The following is an 18,172-nucleotide window of genomic DNA, read 5'->3' on the forward strand; positions in this document are numbered from 1 at the left end:
TTATATTAAAGGATTGTTCATTTTATAATTAAAACTACAAGTATGAATAATGACAGAGACGAATAATGACTTACATTTAAAGGATGAGAACACTCGAGATCTACAGAAAAAGGAAGATTTAGATATGAACCTAATTTCCCAAAACTGTAATCCGAAAATGAGGGATACATTACAAGGAAACGCGAATTTGCTAAGTAATGGAAAAGATGAAATATTTATGCAGCTGCAAACTGAATTGTTTGACATTCTATTGGAGATTTATAATCTAATTCCTACATGGGGTTCGTTTAAAGAAAACTTTTATTTTCATTGGAAGCGAATAATTGGTGCTTGCAACTTTAAGGATCTTCATGCTTATAGATTAATTTTTAGATGCTTAGGGAATTTACGCCCTTCTTCAACACCTATATTTATTCTAAGACCGATCATTAAACAACTTGATGAATATAGAAAAATTTCAGAACCCGAATATTCTTCATCTAATTTTGAATTGAACTCAAATATACAAGGGAATATAATTACTAGCTCTCAAACTCCAATTGTTATGTTTCAAAATACACAGACAATAAATATTCCCAATGTTCTAGTTGAAGAAAAACAAAAAATATTGCTTGAGAATAAAATAGGACCGAATTTATCTCCTGATAAATACAATTCTAACCTTTTTCATGGAATAATTAATGAAAATAAAGAGTGTTCAGGGTTGGGAATAGCAGGAATCAATGAAAAAAATTTCGTTCCATTTTCAAAATTTGAAAATGACACAATCAGTTCAGTACAATCAAAAGACAATCTTAATATTTTATTTGATAATATTTTCAATTCAGTGAATAAAAATATCTATTTTTCTGACATTAAAAAACACGAGAATTTTTCAATTGATATTGAAAAATCTTCAGAAGACATGAAGCTAACAAATGAGTTATTTAATAAGGAAACCACTTTTTCGGATGATTATAATACTAATGAAGTTATTAATAATACATTTATGATTTCGAATTATTGTAATTCGAATTCTAAAGTCTCTTCGCCATATGGATCAACCTGCACAACATCATCACTTTCACCCACAGAATGTAACATTGCAGTTCCAATAATGGCTGCCTTTCAACATATTCAAGCTGTGGCAGTAGCAGCCGCTGTTGTGAATAATACTAAAAATAAACTAAATTCAGTAAATGATGCATCAAATGAACACCTTACAATACAACCTAAGAAAAGGCCGAGGAGGAATGGTGATATTCAAGGCGTATATTTCGACAAAATACGTAAGCTTTGGCGTGCAAATTGGAAAGAAAATGGACGCGTTAAAACAAAAGGATTTTCCGTTTTTCAATTTGGAGATGAAGGTGCTAGACAAAGGGCTATTGAATATCGTAAAAGAATGGAAAAAGAATTCTATATCATGCCTCACTCCAAATTCTCTAGAAGCTCAAGTAATGATGGAACAATTTATATTAATTCAGAGAAAGCTTTAGGAAGCGAAGTTTCAGCTATAAAGAAAGGTACTGAACGTGGTTCAAATTTAAACAATATTTTAAATAGTTCGAGGTTAAGCTCTGAAGATATGAAATTTTCGGAAAATTCGAATTCCAATTTAAATAATTGAATTATAATTATATTTGAAAACATTTAAAAGTATATAAAACGTTAGTTTTTTTCTAATTTGTAAGAAATTTCTATACTTTAAGTTTAAATAATCTCCATTATGAAATAGTTTTAGTTGGAATTGCGCCTACCAATCCACTTTACAGAATTAAGAAAAAACAAATAATTATTTTCTAACTTACGAAATACCAGTATGAGCACGCAAAATTTCATCAGTAGTTTTCCAAATTTTAGTTGTTAGTTGTTTCAATAGTTCTTCTGCTTCCTCCTAGAATTGATTATATGAGCATATTGCTAAACTTTAAATACTTACTGGTGTGGGTGTGTCTTCCTGGTTTTCTGAGCCTTGGCTCAAATCCTTACTTTCATCTTCTTCCTCATCATTGTCTTCTTCAATATCATCAGAAGATTGTATCAATAATAACCTAAAAATCGGTGAATTTATTCGCAAATGAGAGAAAAGACTTACCTTTTGTTTTTGAATATATTAGATACCTTTTGAATATCGTTTTCCAACTCTCCTAATGAAATAAAAGCTTGAAGTTTTTCTGCATTGCCAAAATAAAGTTTTTTTAAATGATATTAGGCAAAATTCTTACCCTGTAGATTTGATTCTGGAGCTTGAACAAGAATTTCTCTCATTTTATTAACTGCTGATTTCAGGTCACCTACAATATTTGAAGTGCCTGTCACTGGTTCAATTTGACCTGGAATAGCAAAAGAAAGTGAAAATATTATGCAAATAATAGTTAAAAAAAGGGCTCTCATATCAAATACTGCTAATATACTCTTGATTCTAAAAGTAATATATGGAAATTTCGGTTGCATGCACCTGCACTACTGTGGGGAATTAATTGGAATGTGGGCACATGAAAAAAATAGTAATTTTGGGAAATTAAATAAATTTTTCTAAATATTAATTGAATGGCTAATTATTATATCGACTAATTTTTTAATTTCTGTTGAAGAAGGTGATTGGGGGAATTTTTCACAAATAGAATGACCCAAATCGCATACAAATAACAATTCTTCATCCCATGGGATTTTATTGAGATATTCTACCTGCATACTATCACACATATCTTTAACTGAGGAATCATGCTCAGCATTTTTAAAAATTCGTCCCATGTTCTCAACAACCCCAAGTATATTTAGATCTACTTTCTTACAAAAATTAATTTCCTTTCTAACATCTTGCAATGCAATTTCTTGTGGTGTGGTTACAATAATCGCTCCATTAACGTTCGAACCTTTTAAATATGAAACGATCGAAAGGTGCTCATCAGAAGTACCGGGAGGAGTATCAATTATTAAGAAGTCTAATTCACCCCAAACTACATCAGAAAGAAATTGCTTAATTAGACCATTTTTTTTTGGGCCTCTCCAAATTACAGCATCATCGCTCTGAGGAAGTAGAAATGCAGTCGACATAACTGAGAGATAATCATTAACATATACTGGGGACCACCCGTTTGCAGAAATATGTACATCGTTGTTTTGCACTCCCATCATTTTTGGTGCAGATGGACCACAAATGTCAATATCTAAAAGTCCAACATTGAATTTTTTTGATGATAGGCACCACGATATTTGCGCAGATATAGTTGATTTTCCGACACCTCCCTTACCAGATAGAACCAAAATAATATTTTTTATTTTGGATAAGTTTTCAATTTTCTCTTGTCTTTTATTTGCTTGTCCAGACGCACATATCGATGCATTTGGGCATCCTGAGCATGAATCCGCTATTCCTGCATCCGGAGAATCTACTCCTACACAGTTTTCAACTGGGGAGTTTGAATAAACTTGGTATTCGAAATCAATTGAATTGTTTTTTATATAAAAAATTGCCGAAAAAATAGATTTTAAATGACTTATTGTTAGCTTAGCAAAATTCCGGAAGCTATCCTTAAATAGGATACCAAACATAAATCCACCGAAGAAAATTGCAATTCTACTTGATATTTTCTTCATAATATTAATTGGAAGTTTAACATAAATTTATTGTCGAATTTTGGCGCAATGTAATTCTAGAAAATATTATTTTAAAAATATATGATTATGCATAAATTAGATAAAAAAGCAGAATTTTCGAGGTAAGTTATGTATAAAAATTAACTTATTGTTACTTGTTATACTTTACCTTCAAATTTTAATGTTTAGTCTTACTTTACCTTTGGGTTTGAATGATGTTTATTTATCATCTTTCGAAAGTAATGGATTTGATACTCAAAAACCTTCAGTAAGTTTACAGTTTTAAATAAGGTTAAAACAATCATGTTATTTACTTAAAATTTAAGGGCACTATTGAAATAAAAAAACATGAGTTAATAGATGATGGATTGAGTGTAATACCTGCGTATAAATTAGAGTCTGATTTGGTATGTAAATTTGACAATGTTGAAATAGGGAGTAAAATGAGAGATAAACAATCTGAATCATCATCTTGGTTTAATTTTCCTGATTACGAGAAAACAGAAGAAGACAAGTACGAGCTTTTGGCTTTACAGCTAAGAAGTTCTACTGGGCCCGGTAGATTTTATAAGTCTGAAAAGCTAATTAAAAAAAATTCGTTTAAGTTTAATTTTGGAGTCGTAATCGACAACAATAAGACGAGAACAGGTATATCTAGCGACTCTTCAACCTTTAGATCTAATAAGAAAATGTCTGGAACGTCTCTTCTACATGAACTAATTAATGATTCAGAAACACAAAAGTGGATGAATAAAAAGTACTTTGAGATACATAAGGCAAAGTTAAAAGGCGCAAAAAAGTGGTATAGAAAACAGGTTTTAAGAAGAAATAGGTATTAATTAAATTCTGATTTTTTTTTTTAAGTTTCTCTATTCAGAGTATTGAAATAGTGAATAGCATTCAGAAATTGAGGAACGTCGTCAAAATTTTTAATTTCGTCATCATAATTCCAGTATGTTACTTGATTCAAAGATTTTTCAATATTTATATCTAATTCTTTTCTTGAATCATTCTTAGATAAAATTAATATTGAATGGTTTGATTTACTAATATCAATCATTCTTCCATTAAGTCTCCTTCCACGAAAAGATGCACTTATATTCGAATTAATTACTTTTTCACCAAATTTTGCCGGCGATTTTATACTTTGATCATGCTGGTTGAAAGGATTTTTCTTCGGTAATTTTCCATTAAATAGTATTTGAAAAGGAAGAATATTTAGTGACATAATTATTTCTTTATTGTAAAATCCTAATTTTAAAAGGCGCATTAAGTACTTAAAATTTTTTAGAATAAATAAAAGATAGAATTAACTTAGTTTTCACTACAAATTACAAAAGTTTATATTCTCCTGTAATTTCATCGATTAATTCCGATGGACCAGGGCCAATTGCAACTGCAGTATATTCTCCTGGTGAAATCTGTGTCCTTCCAGCATCTTTGATTAAACAGCTTGTAATATTTTTTTCTTTTGCTCTCCTCTCAGATTCAAATAATTCTTTGGGAGATACTTTTAGCACAACTTTAGCTTGCCCGGATCTCTCCCAGCTTTCTACCATCTTGGGATATTTTTTTATCGCTTTTTTATAAGCACCTAATACTGCATGCCCACATTGTGAAGCAATTTTTCCTTTACCCATTCCTAAATCTATATATATATATATATATATATTTAATCATTGTTCGAAAATTTTTGTATTCAACTTACCTTGTCTTATACAAATCGTCATTTTATAATCAGAGTGACACTTTAAATTTTTATCTGCTACAAGAGAAAACCCATTTTCACCTTTTTTAAATTTGCTAAAACTAAACCAAATTAAAATTGTGAATATTAAAATAATCAGAGAATACGAAAATTTAATTCCATCAATATATATTTCAATTAAATTCATATTTAACATAAATAAGTTTCCGCCATCGAAATAATTCACAAAAATGGAATTGAAAATAAAAAAACAAACTATTGAATTCGAAGGCGAAAAAATACGTGTAATTCTTATAGATTTTGGGATTTCATTTTATGTATGGATTGGCAAACACCCTAATATTGAATTTTTATGCGCAACGTTTCCCGTATTAGTAAGTTACGAATATCAATCTTTTCTGTCAATAAATGTCAAATTTCAAGGACAATAAAAGTGCATCCGACAACTTTGCATCATCCTCAATATTGGGAGAAGATGAAATATGCGCATCAATATCATCATATTTGTGTAAGTAATTATTATAGATCGTTTTGTTTAAACTAATTCAGCAAAGGCAAATTGTTTAAAAGACCCATATTAACGAGCATTAATACAGACGATATTGAGATAAATTCTAGAAATATTAATGAATTCAAACATACAATTAATAAAAACATAGTAGATTTGGTAAGAGAGTAATTTTCAATCATTTTTTGTTAATTTATAAATACGTGTCTAGTATTTTTACATATTCTGATTCATTGCGCCCTTATCCCCACATCTCAATAACATGTATATTAAAACAAATTGTAATAGCATATATGTCAAAATTTAACAGGATTAGAGTCTAGATAGCTATAAACACACGCAAGGTATGCAGTGATTTTGATTATAAAAATATCATTTTTTTTTAGGATAAAAATATATAGCATGAATCAAATTCACATTAAAAAAAAGAGTTGTATTCGAATCACAGAAATAAGTTTTTACAACAAATCATTCGATGAATTTATTATAACCAAAAGTTACGAAGAATTAAGAGATATATTTATTTACTGTTTAAATTCCTCAGCAATTGTAAAAAATGTCGAAGGACAAACTTTTATTTCGAAGGTGATATCAAAACTAAATCTTGATACACATAACGAATTAAGTGAAATAATAAAATCTTTTGTTCCCAAGCTAAGTTCAAATCTATTAATCTGTTATGGTAAAATTTTATATATGCTTTGGATAGAATATATTAGCCAAAATGACGAAAAAAAAATGCAAAATCTTGAGGAAGTAATACAGAAAACTTTTTGTATGGGGTCAATTAAGCTGAACCCCGTAATTGCTCTTAGGATGAGGTTGATTTTGCACAGTTTTCATACTAACCGTGATGATGTTCGAGTAAATAAGTTGTTGTTAAGGCTATATGATCCAATAATTTGGAGATACCTTTCAGTTGCTAATTGGAAAGTCAGGCTTAATACAACTGCCCTGCTTGCAATGTTATTCCCACTAATTGATCCGTCACTATCTACTGGAGTTTATAATTCTGAACTAGATAACCAGTTTTCAATAATACAGAACTTGCTTGTTGACAGCCATTCTGAAGTAAGAATAGCGGCTATACAATCTGTTTCCCGAATATTAACACTGTATTGGGAAATAACTCCAATAGAAAGAATCCATGAAATTTTATCAACACTTTCAACAAAATCTATTAAAGACAAAAATTCAAGTAGTGCTAGAGTCGCAGTAATAAATGGAATGAATGCTATCATAAACAATCCATTATCACAAAATATAATGAAGGGCTATTTGCCGAATATATTTGCATATCTGCATGATCTTGACATTGAAGTTAGGTATTCCGTCGCCTTGCTCATTTTAAAAATTTCTAGGATTCAAGGGTTTGACTATTCACAAATCATTTCAAAAAAACAAATACTTTCCAGAATCTCCAAGGAGTTCATTATTTATCAGGTTAGACAATCCACTTATTTTATGAAATATGGAAAATTGTGTGAAAATTCCAATATATTAATAAATGACATTTTTTCAAACGATCAGGATTCTGTTTTTGAATCTTTAAAAGTTGCAAGGGTACTTGCAGAATTGTTAAACCCTTCAATTTTTATTGAAAGGGCAAAGGAGCAACTCAAAAACTGCTACTTTTTTTGTGATCTTTGTCCAATAGGAATGATTGGATACTTTTGTAGTCTGAAAATTTTTGTGGATGAAACCATTGGAAAAAATATTCAAAATTCTGATTTGTTGCGTTTAGCAGTACTCATAATTACAACAACAATTGAAAACTATCAAAAAAATAAAATTACCTACAACAAGGCAAAAATTCTGTTGGCATCCAGCAAAGAAATTTTGTCAATAGTTTTCTCAAATCAAATATCTTTAGTGGAATCGAATCAAGAGGTTTGCTATATTTCTAACTACAACGATAAGAAAAGAAGAAACACGACCCAAATTGCTATTAAATATTTTACAAATGCCTGCAATGATGATTTTTTACTAAAAATTGATCCAAATGATAAGATTTGGGTAAGTATACTGCAGTTATTACAACACCAAACTGTATTGAACTCAAGTTTTTATCCAAAATTCTCTCAAAAACTTATATCTGAGCTCTGGAATCATTCTTTGGCAGTTTTCAGAAATAGATTAGATGAAAAGAGTGCGAGAACAAAGCTAGGTACAATTATTTTGTTATCAAAGAATTGGAAGCTATTAGATAATATTATTCCCATTTTGGTGGATAACGCTTGTAAATTATTATCTAATAAGTTAATAACAGATCACGAAATAATAAACGCAAATTTGGAAGCCAAACTCATCCCAAAAGATATTGGAGCTTTTTCTCTCAATACGCTTTTAAACATATTGATTTACAATGAAATAAGAGTATACTTTTCAAATAATTCCTCATTAATAAGTTGCATAGAAAAACTAGCAAACAGTATTTTAAATACTCACATTAATGAAACTTCGCTTGAAATAGAATTGGACACGAAACAATTAACAAAAAAATTATTAATATACTGTTTGGCAATAATTAAGAATGAAAAATCTTTCTATGAACTCATTCTAATTATTTTTCGAAAAATTAATTACATTGCGAATGATATTAACCATTCATTTGATCAATTTCTTTTACTATTCGAGATACTTGGCACTGCACTCTCCATCCCAAACAGTAACCTTTCTAATGAGAAAAAAACTCTTGAAGAAATAGCAAAAATGTCCGAAGATTTGCTAATTACAATGAGAAATATTTTGGAAATGAGTGATCGGAGTGAACTTTTCGAAATTCGAGTTAGGCAAGGGATAAATACATATTTATTTGCGCTAAAACAGATCATAGGAAGCTCAAATTTTGAATTAGTTTCTCTTTCAAAAGAAATTGAATCAAAGTTAGATATATTTCCGGAAATTAGTAAATAAAGAGCCACCACTAATAGTAGATTTAGGATATTTACTGATCATTAAGTTAATCTGGGGTCAAAAACCGCCATTTGAACACATTTTGTTTCCAAGTTAGAGATTTTTGCTTGAAAATTGAGAATGCGTTTAATAATAACTCATATATTGTCATTTTATTTAACAGTATTAGAACTTATTAGAGACGGGAATATAATTTATCTATTTAAGCCATTACAGAAAAATGGATTTCGTCCAGAGCTACGGTTAAACAGTTTCCCAACAACTGATGAGTTGTTTCAAGATGCATTGATACTACAAGAAAAAATGGAGAGAATTATAACTATGAATTCAGTTCGAATTTTTGCACTTGATTTATCTCCTGTTTGCATTTTTGAAAAGAACAAAAGGAACTCTTGTGGGGATATTGGAAAATGCCAGGTCATGGGAAATGAAAGTGATCTTTCTTCAACTCTATTTGGAATTGACAAGGCTGGTGAAATAAATTTTATTGACAACGGCAATTGTAATGAAAAGAAAACAAAGGTAGATATGCTTAAGAACCCACCTGCAAACACACAGTATAAAGGCGAGGAAATTTGGCGTAAAATATATTATGAAATAGAAAAAGTTAACTTTCCTCTACTTAAAAAGTTAATATCAGGAATCCAGAGTAACATTGCTATTCATGCATCGGAAAGACATAGAAAAATTCGTGGAGATTATTATGACTATAGTTTATCTAATTTCATGAATAAATTTGCAATATTTGAAGAAAGAGGAGTAAACCTTCTAGTCACATTTTATTATATTGTACGTTCAATTTGTATATTGGGTCCTTCATTCGAAAAGTTTATGGAAAACTTAGATAATTCAGCGGAAAACATTAAATTAAAAGAAGAAGTTAGAAAAATTTTTGACAAAAATCTTTATTACTCATGCAAACCAAAATACCAAAATAACGTTATTCCTCCTCAATCTCTTCCAAAACTTGAAAGATTTTTCAAAACATTTATTTCTGCACTAGGCTGTGTTGAATGCGAAAAGTGTATATTACATGGCACAATTAAATGTAATACACTTGATTTGGCAGTGAAGGCTTTAGGAGGTTCAAAAAACATTTCATTAGACCCCATATACTTCGTAACTTATCTAAATGGGCTTTATATATTTTCAACTTCAATTACAACAATTGATTTATTCACTTTTAGAGTAAGGATATTTTGGGTTTTTTCATTATTTATCACAGTTATTTTTTTCTTCTGCTTCAAATATAAGATTGCTTCATATTTAAATCAAAAGAAAAATTTTGCAACTAAGAAGAAAGAACAATAATGGAAACATATTTAACTTTGTGCTATTTTATACAGACTGCAATAATAGCTACTTTACCATCTATACCTAATGGATAAATAAATTTTTCTTTTATAACTTTTAATGAGCTTTTAAGAAATTCACCACTTTTAAAAACTCCGTGGCTTATTGGACAAGGGAGTCTTCCATCTAATTCTATAATATTTCCATTAATATTTACAAAAGAAATATAATGAAATTCTGTTACAAAACAATCGTTAGAAATGTCTCTTGATGACAATTTTTCATGTAAATACTCAATCTTCTTATTATTTATCAAATACAAACCTCTTTCTTTTGCTAGATCGTTTGATTCACTCTTTAAATTTAACAATGTCTTAGCAATACTTTCCTCTTCTAGTTCTATCAAATTATTATTTAGGATTGAATGCAAAAGTGCGACGGCACCACAAGAGTTCTGAATGTATTGTTTCATGAACCAAACTTTTTGGTAGCCAGTTATTTTATATCCAAATTCATCTCTCTTTTTACAAATTTTTTCATCGTTAGTTGGTACTAAAATAATTAATGAAATAGGATTTATATCATAAATATCCAATTCAGTTTCTTCTGTACTATAAATATCTACGAAACAAATTTGAGATTTAACGCCCAATCCAGTAGAATACTCCTCCAATATTTTTGGGTCAGAAATTAGAGGTTTCCATATTTTGTTTTTATTATTCATGATTAACAATTTTTTTAGCTGGCGGAAAAGTTGAAATAGCACTTTTAACAAAAATGTATAATATAAAAAATAGTATACCATGAGCAAATTTAATGAACAAATCAAAGAACTAAACAGAAATTCTCTAACAAATTTTGAAAAAGATGAAAAAATTCATAGCATGTTGTTCGGGCGTTTGACTTGTGAGCAAAAAAAAGCAGTGTTTATGAACCATGAAAGCTCATTGTTAATTGTTGCTGGCCCAGGGACTGGGAAAACTGCAACATTAACATCTAGAATTGTTCGTTTTTTATTAAGTGGTTATTCGCCAATACTCGCATTGACATTCACTAGAAAAGCAGCAAATGAACTTAAAAGTAGAGTTTCGACTATTTACACATCTTCAGCAAAAATTATGTATGCAAAATTGAAGAATTTAAAGAGTAGTTCACAAAATGATAAGTATTTATCAGATTTTATTTCAACACCAGAAATATTCATTGGCACCATTCACTCATTTTGTTGGAAAGTTCTTAAAGAATATGGCACTTTCATTGATTTGCCAAAAGATATTACAATTATTGATAAGGAAATGGCATTTAAATTACTAAAATCATGTATATCTGAAGATTTTAATACAGTTTCATCTAAATTGTCAGATTATTCTTCGCTAATTTTTGACCCAATCAATTACGATGAAATTGAACGAGATGACTTCGATGGCGATAATGAAGATGACGAAGTTGGTGATAAAACTCGCAGTGTTGAAATTGAACAATTAAAAAATTTAAATAATAATTTAAACTTTTTAAAGAAAGAAACAGATGATGATGGGCAGTCTACAAAAAACGAACTTGAGAAAATATTAAAGATAATCAAATTATTGAAAATAAAGAAATATATAAATAAGAATGAATGTACGATAGATGATGTTAATGGTAATCACAAATTATTTGGCGTTTACCTTTCATATACAAAAAAAATGGCAATGAATAAGCCATATTTACTAGATTATACTGATTTAATTATACTCACACTGAGATTATTAGAAAACAATATTAAAATTAGAGAGGAAATTCAGGATTCATACCCTTATATATTTTGTGATGAATTTCAGGATACTTCTAAATTACAGTTTAAAATATTGGAACTTCTAACTAGAAGTCAAAATAAAAAAAGAAAGTTCGGATTAGAGGAATTTTTGGAAAATGAAAGTTTGAAAAAGGGTGGCATTACTGTAGTTGGGGACGATGACCAAGCTATCTACAGTTGGAGAGGTGTTGACACTGGAGTTTTCTCACAATTTTCTTCAATATTCAAACAAAACTTTAGTTTAGTTTATTTAACTACAAATTTTAGATCCTCAAAATCTATTATCGCAGTTTCAAATTATCTTATTAAAAATAATAAATCCAGAATAATTAAGTCATTAACAAGTAACAATGGCCCTGGAATAGAACCAGCAGTTTATTATTTTTCAAAACAAATCGATGAAATGCAATGGATTGCCTCTACCATTCTATTATTCAAAATAAAATACAATTATTCATGGAGTGATTTCGCTATTCTGGCAAGAACAAATGATACCCTTTTTTACATCGAAAAATTATTCAGTGATAAGCAATTTTTAATTAGTTGTATAGAAATGTTTCAAGATACGGAAAATATAAATCAAGAAAAAAACTGGTTCAAAATGATCTCCAATGATTTATTGAATTTTGATATTAATCAATTAAATGAATTTAAATCACTTGAAATTATTTTTCCAATGGAAAATACTTCCAGAAGTAATCCAAAATCTACATCTGATTTACTAAGCAAAACAGAAATATTGGATATATTGTCATATTGTAGACTGATAGTTGACGAAACAGCTGATGATTGCTTTTTGAGAGTATGTAATCGTCCTAAAAGAGGTATTGGCGATAATGCTATAAAGTTAATTGAAGATTATGGTGCTCAAGGAATTTCGCTAATGAGAAAATCCACTCAGCCATTAAACGGGATTTGTGAATTAAGTAATGGTTTCATTAATGAACAAACAAACACATATAAATCAATAATGAATGTGTGTAGAATGCTAGTATCAAATAAATTGGAAATAAGGTCTAAATTTGATCACAGCCTATATAAGAAGACGATAAATTCGATCAAATTGTTCTTAGAATCAGTAGACGACTTAAAAAAATTCGTTAAAAATAAGGTTTCTGTGCGAGAAATAATTAATGAAATTGTAAAAAAAATGAATCTAGATTATCGAGATATAAATAATAAAGACTTTAAAAAAAAAAAAATATCTCCATCCAATTCATTTACTAATTTGAATTATAAAATTGCAAATTCTGAGAAAGCAAATATGAGAAAATTGAGCATCTTTAATTCAATCTCAGCGCTTTTAAAATATTCAGAACCTTATACACCTAATGAAGAACAACCTACTGGCTATGAATGCTTACTTTGTTTTTTACAAGATGCCTCAAATGGTTTATTACAAATTAAAAAGGGAGAAAAAATATCTTTATCAACTATTCACAAGGCAAAGGGTCTTGAGTGGAAAGTTGTTTTTATCCCCAAATTTATAGATAAGATATTCCCATTATATAGAGAAACTGAATATTTGGAATTGAAAAACGAGTTTAATGAGATTATTTCAGAAGAAGAAAGAAGGATTGCATACGTAGCCTTTACAAGAGCAAAAGAAAGACTTCTTATTAGTGTCCCACTTAACGTTGGAAAGCCTTCACCCTTTATTCAAGATGCTAATCTTCCCACTTATAATAGAGTTTCAAAGAAAAAAGAATTAATTAAACAATGTCCAAGAATAGTTACAGGAAAAAATTGGATAAAATTTCATTAATGGTTAACAACATTTGGAAGTGCCAGTTTCATCCAATGCTTCTGATTTTGACGATAATGGAGGGTTTCTAGACAATTGTTGCAGGCATTTATTTACACTGAAATCTTCAAATTCTTCAATACCATCTGGGGATTTTCTGATAATGTAGAAGCACTTATTACATAAATCATCTTTGCCAGAGGAATTTTCGTGGTTCTTGATACAAATTGATTCAATTCCTTTGATTTTCTCCTCACGTCTTGGATGATAGTCCAAAATTGAAATAAGAACTTTGTATGTTAAACTGTCTTTTTCAAAAGTAGTATTAACCTCGGATTGCTCTAGAACTTCTTTAATACAACGCCTTAAATGTTCTATTGACGCAAATGTTTGACCACCTACAATTATAGGCATTGCTGTAAATGCCATTTTCTGTTTATTGAGTTCCTTTTCTCTTTCCTTTTGTATGTGTTTTGGAAAAACTGAATTTATTATTTTCCTTGCCTCATCTTGATTTGCCAATGAAATAGGAACGTTTTCTTCACCAAGAGTTAATTCCATATTTTTAATGATTAATTGATCATTTTTAAATGGCTTAAGTAAAATAAAACATGTACCATCCTGAGTTGTTTGAGAAACGTATCTTATTAAATTCTGGCTTTCAGGCTGTAAATCTTTAAGTTTCTCTTTTAAAGAATCTTTAACGGTTGACCAAGAGGCAGTTTCCGGAAGGTTTGTTATCTTTAAAATACAACCTCCAGCATGAAGATCTTTACCATTTATTGAAGAACTCTTTTCTTTTGTTTTTTTCTTTGGCTCCAGATTGGGCAGGTTTTTGTTTAGTTTAATCATTGCCTTTCCATCCTCGTTGAATTCAACAAAAATCATCTCATGACCCTTAAGTACATCTATTATTTCTTCTTCTTTAGTAATGCCCAAATTCTTGATTTTCGAACAATTTAAAAGGTAGGATACAAGTAGACGATTTTTGGGGTCTGAACGCATTGTATTTTGGAAGAACGAGTCTGTTCTGAGGTTTTCATCTGAGAAATAGTACTCGAGTTGTTTAATCAATAAATACTTAGTTTCTTCTCCAGTCACAGGTAAATCTACTTTAATCTTTTTAGATTCGAAACTTTCTCTAATAGGAGAAGGTGAACGGGAATGAATCTTCTTAATTTCAGTCATTTTAAATATTATATTTATTATGAAAAACTTTGTAAGAATTAACTATTTTTTTTGCAATTGCGCGTAACAGTTCATCTCTATTTAATGCAAAAAATAAAAATGAAAAAAAAGGAACAGAATAAAAGAGATAAAGATCATTTAAAATATAGTAGTCTAACAGCTTTTAAAAGATTAGTTACAATTCCTGAACAGCTTTTTCTAATTAATTGTTAAGCCTTTTTTTCTACAGTAAATCTACACAAAATTCAAAAATATAAAGCAAAGTAAATGATATTTTCGTGCAATAAGTGGTATTGTTTTTGTTAATTCAGTTTTAACTATCTCAGTTAAAAATTTGTTTATTTCTCAATATCTTATTAATTAAAGATTCCCCATGTAAGACTAAACGTATATTCGGCACCGGGCAATAATGTGGCGCTTGAATATATGTCTCAGAAATCAATAGTAACTATTATCAAGGCAAAGTTATGTTAAAGGAAAATGGAGGATACACTAGTACCTGTGTCTACGTACAGATCTTATGTATGCTTGAAATACACGCTATTAATGCATAGCTGGAGAGAGAGGAACGTATAGAGGGGTAGCAAATTCTTATGGTTTCTAATGACTAATACTAGCATAAAAATATACATATTACATACAAGACATCTATATTTATGCCAGTAAAAAGCAAAAATAAATTTTTCTGGCGGTTATACAATGCATTATAAAACTTGTCAATTTATGTGTCGGTTCTAAAAATTGTAACAAATTTGAATAATTGCATTATATACTAAAAACTCGAATTATCAAGAGTTTTTTGAATGTTAAATTATATATTTAAATATGGAGAGTGAAAGCCGTATGAATAATGATGAGGCAGTACTGTTTCAAGAGCAAGATTTAAATAAGGCTGAGCCGAGTGTTCAGTCACCAAATTTTGAATCACGTGAAACTTTTATTGCCGAAGATAACTTTGATGATAATTGTAGTAGCACAACTGGAGCTAGTGGCTATAGGGATACTTCGGTCTCGCCTCAAAGATTTTCTAATATTGGAAATGAAGTAAGGACTGACGGTATTTCTGCAGCTGAAAATAATATTGAAGTTGAATTCAATAGTTCAGTATCTTACAAAGATAATGGTTCTAATGGAATACATGGAATATGCACCATTGAAGAATCGGTAAAGGAAAATCCGAAAATTGATACAGAGACTATTGATGTTAAGATAAACATACCAAATGCAAAAATTATTAATGCTAATTGTGAAAATGAAAATATAGATAATTCAGTTATTAGGTTTAACAACTCAGACGTAACAAATAACAACTCACCTTCCATTGAGTTTCTTTCTAGGCAAAGAGCTCTAGATAGAGCTAATGTTTTTTTAAGATGGAATTTAACTCCTTCTAAACAACAAATTGGGGAATTTTTAGAAATGGCTCAAGGTAAACTGAACTTGAGTATGGTATCTGAAAAAGGATACGACTATTGTTTACTTTACTTTGAACTACTTCGTGACGGGCTTATTAATGCTCATTTATGGCGTGATACTACTATAGAAGAACTTGATTCAGCGATAACAGAAGCTCGTCAAACTCTTAACGGTGAAATAACTCCTTCAAAAAATATTAAGAAGCGTAGAGTTAATAATACCACTCTACAGGATGACCATTCTTCATTATATAATTCGGCCAATACTGAAAATGAAAAGATACCACTACACATATTAACAAAGATAAATAAACATAATTCTGAATTTGAGGACGCAGGCTCAGAATTTCAAGAAACACCGGTCAATTCTTTTAGTCTTGAACAAAGTATTGGAAGTGATGAAACTGAGGGGAAACCAGAAGTTGACAATGAAGATATTGATAACTCGTATAATGCCATAGAATGGCAAGGCGTAAATAGCAATAGCAGCAAAGCAAGTGATATAAGTGTAGAAAGCAATAGCCTAAATTTGAACAAAGATGCCAGCCCTGATTCTAACAGAGATGGAAGTGATAGTGATGAAACTGGGGATAATACACAAGAACATGAAGATAACACATCTTCTAGACAAGATGCTATGAATCGTCTTTTAAATCCAAAGTCAGGATGTAAGGGAGTTTCATGGTCGAATCGGCAAATGGCTTGGCTTGCATTTTGGAAGGAAGATAATCAAAGAAGGTCCAAGACATTTTCTGCAAGGAAGCTTGGATTTGAGGAGGCACAAAGAAGAGCTATTGAGTTTTTACGTCGTAAAAGAGAGGAAGTTCGTATGAAGACTCAAGCACATTTATATGAGGAACTTCCTAGAGTTGGTTCATCAACTATTAATTCATCGGGTGATAGTTCTGGTATTAAAACTCCAAATAGGCGAAACTACTCTAATTCAAACGCTACAACTACAGCAACTCCAGCAACTCCAATAACTCCTTTAGAATTAGACCAGTATTCTAGTGCAGTACATCAATTTATCCCAGGATTTGATGATTCATCTCGCAATTTAATTGCAGGAGCAAACCCATTATTTAGTGCATCAGGGAATATATTGGCAAATAATATTCCATCAATGATTAATCACGGAACTACTGTTCAACATAATGTCATTCAATCTAATATTGGACAACCAAATATTCTAACAGCTACTGCGGCAGCTGCAGCTGCAGCTGCCGCTCACCAAATGGGATTACCATTTCATCTTGCTACTCTTTCATCCATAGCTGGAGGTATTCCTATTGACCCTTCTATTTCTGCAACAGTCGCCGCAGCAACAGGTATGAACCTTGGTGTTCAGAATTCCCAGCAAAACCAAGCAAATCCAATTAGCAATTTTACTCATGCTGCGTTAATGGCTGCCAATCCATTCTTTATGTTTGGTGCAGCAGCGGCGGCTGCTGCCGCTGTAGGTTCAAACAATACTCATATTGGACCTAACAATTCTAGTTCTCATTTTTCATGGCAACAGTTCCAAAATGGGGGAATTGCCCCTTTAATTCAGAATCAAATACAAACGGACATAAGGGAAGCGCCTTCACCCTCTCAACCAAATTCTAACAATCTTAGCTCAAATCAGCCCGAACATAAATCTGAAACTAAGTATAATTCTCCGGAAATCAACTCAAATTCTTTAATCGATAATGAAGACAAACATGAGGGTAGTGATAAAACTTTAATTAATGAATCAAAAACAGAAGTTATAGCTAACTATATAAACGAATCTTTATTGAACAACCTTAAATCGATGCCAAAAATCGACGAAGGCACAAGTAATATTACCGTCTTACCGACAAATACTCGAACACTAGAAGTTTATAGGCATTGAAATTGGGCAGACTACATTTAAATACAATTTATTTGTTGAATATAACTTTAAATTGTATCATTATAATTTATTGCAATTTTCTAACTAAAAATGTATATTATTGTTTTAATATTTAGAAATAATTAGCATCTCCCCCCTACTTTATTT

General features: G+C 30.2%; 12 protein-coding genes across 12 annotated transcripts; 7 read left to right on the forward strand and 5 right to left on the reverse strand.

Annotated features, from left to right (window-relative positions):
• Positions 1-49: 49 nt before the first annotated feature.
• On the forward strand, positions 50-1,609 carry cubi_03541 (uncharacterized protein; the record flags this gene model as incomplete). Its single annotated transcript, XM_029020554.1, has 1 exon — positions 50-1,609. One exon carries the CDS (start codon positions 50-52, stop codon positions 1,607-1,609), a length of 1,560 nt encoding a protein of 519 aa, XP_028874998.1.
• A 177-nt stretch (positions 1,610-1,786) lies between these two features.
• Positions 1,787-2,376, reverse strand: cubi_03542 (uncharacterized protein; the record flags this gene model as incomplete). The annotated part of the gene is made up of 4 exons (XM_029020555.1): positions 1,787-1,873; positions 1,922-2,033; positions 2,078-2,129; positions 2,208-2,376. 4 exons carry the CDS (start codon positions 2,374-2,376, stop codon positions 1,787-1,789), a joined length of 420 nt encoding a protein of 139 aa, XP_028874999.1.
• Positions 2,377-2,517: 141 nt separating this feature from the next.
• Positions 2,518-3,582, reverse strand: cubi_03543 (uncharacterized protein; the record flags this gene model as incomplete). The annotated part of the gene is made up of 1 exon (XM_029020556.1): positions 2,518-3,582. One exon carries the CDS (start codon positions 3,580-3,582, stop codon positions 2,518-2,520), a length of 1,065 nt encoding a protein of 354 aa, XP_028875000.1.
• An 81-nt stretch (positions 3,583-3,663) lies between these two features.
• Positions 3,664-4,421, forward strand: cubi_03544 (uncharacterized protein; the record flags this gene model as incomplete). Its single annotated transcript, XM_029020557.1, has 3 exons — positions 3,664-3,704; positions 3,772-3,850; positions 3,909-4,421. 3 exons carry the CDS (start codon positions 3,664-3,666, stop codon positions 4,419-4,421), a joined length of 633 nt encoding a protein of 210 aa, XP_028875001.1.
• Positions 4,422-4,441: 20 nt separating this feature from the next.
• Positions 4,442-5,477, reverse strand: cubi_03545 (uncharacterized protein; the record flags this gene model as incomplete). Its single annotated transcript, XM_029020558.1, has 3 exons — positions 4,442-4,833; positions 4,964-5,176; positions 5,291-5,477. 3 exons carry the CDS (start codon positions 5,475-5,477, stop codon positions 4,442-4,444), a joined length of 792 nt encoding a protein of 263 aa, XP_028875002.1.
• Positions 5,478-5,520: 43 nt separating this feature from the next.
• cubi_03546 (uncharacterized protein) lies at positions 5,521-5,806 on the forward strand (the record flags this gene model as incomplete). Its single annotated transcript, XM_029020559.1, has 2 exons — positions 5,521-5,664; positions 5,714-5,806. The coding sequence occupies 2 exons, from the start codon at positions 5,521-5,523 to the stop codon at positions 5,804-5,806; spliced, it is 237 nt and encodes a 78-aa protein (XP_028875003.1).
• On the forward strand, positions 5,699-8,714 carry cubi_03547 (HEAT repeat-containing protein; the record flags this gene model as incomplete). Its single annotated transcript, XM_029020560.1, has 3 exons — positions 5,699-5,798; positions 5,845-5,965; positions 6,185-8,714. 3 exons carry the CDS (start codon positions 5,699-5,701, stop codon positions 8,712-8,714), a joined length of 2,751 nt encoding a protein of 916 aa, XP_028875004.1.
• A 120-nt stretch (positions 8,715-8,834) lies between these two features.
• Positions 8,835-10,025, forward strand: cubi_03548 (endoplasmic reticulum oxidoreductin; the record flags this gene model as incomplete). The annotated part of the gene is made up of 1 exon (XM_029020561.1): positions 8,835-10,025. One exon carries the CDS (start codon positions 8,835-8,837, stop codon positions 10,023-10,025), a length of 1,191 nt encoding a protein of 396 aa, XP_028875005.1.
• A 22-nt stretch (positions 10,026-10,047) lies between these two features.
• Positions 10,048-10,731, reverse strand: cubi_03549 (ubiquitin C-terminal hydrolase of the cysteine proteinase fold; the record flags this gene model as incomplete). The annotated part of the gene is made up of 1 exon (XM_029020562.1): positions 10,048-10,731. The coding sequence occupies one exon, from the start codon at positions 10,729-10,731 to the stop codon at positions 10,048-10,050; it is 684 nt and encodes a 227-aa protein (XP_028875006.1).
• A 79-nt stretch (positions 10,732-10,810) lies between these two features.
• Positions 10,811-13,567, forward strand: cubi_03550 (helicase; the record flags this gene model as incomplete). The annotated part of the gene is made up of 1 exon (XM_029020563.1): positions 10,811-13,567. The coding sequence occupies one exon, from the start codon at positions 10,811-10,813 to the stop codon at positions 13,565-13,567; it is 2,757 nt and encodes a 918-aa protein (XP_028875007.1).
• A 3-nt stretch (positions 13,568-13,570) lies between these two features.
• cubi_03551 (RNA-binding protein) lies at positions 13,571-14,734 on the reverse strand (the record flags this gene model as incomplete). The annotated part of the gene is made up of 1 exon (XM_029020564.1): positions 13,571-14,734. The coding sequence occupies one exon, from the start codon at positions 14,732-14,734 to the stop codon at positions 13,571-13,573; it is 1,164 nt and encodes a 387-aa protein (XP_028875008.1).
• An 825-nt stretch (positions 14,735-15,559) lies between these two features.
• cubi_03552 (uncharacterized protein) lies at positions 15,560-18,025 on the forward strand (the record flags this gene model as incomplete). Its single annotated transcript, XM_029020565.1, has 1 exon — positions 15,560-18,025. The coding sequence occupies one exon, from the start codon at positions 15,560-15,562 to the stop codon at positions 18,023-18,025; it is 2,466 nt and encodes an 821-aa protein (XP_028875009.1).
• Positions 18,026-18,172: the final 147 nt, after the last annotated feature.

This window comes from Cryptosporidium ubiquitum (genome assembly GCF_001865345.1).
Source record: "Cryptosporidium ubiquitum isolate 39726 chromosome Unknown contig_3, whole genome shotgun sequence".
Lineage (NCBI taxonomy): Eukaryota > Apicomplexa > Conoidasida > Eucoccidiorida > Cryptosporidiidae > Cryptosporidium > Cryptosporidium ubiquitum.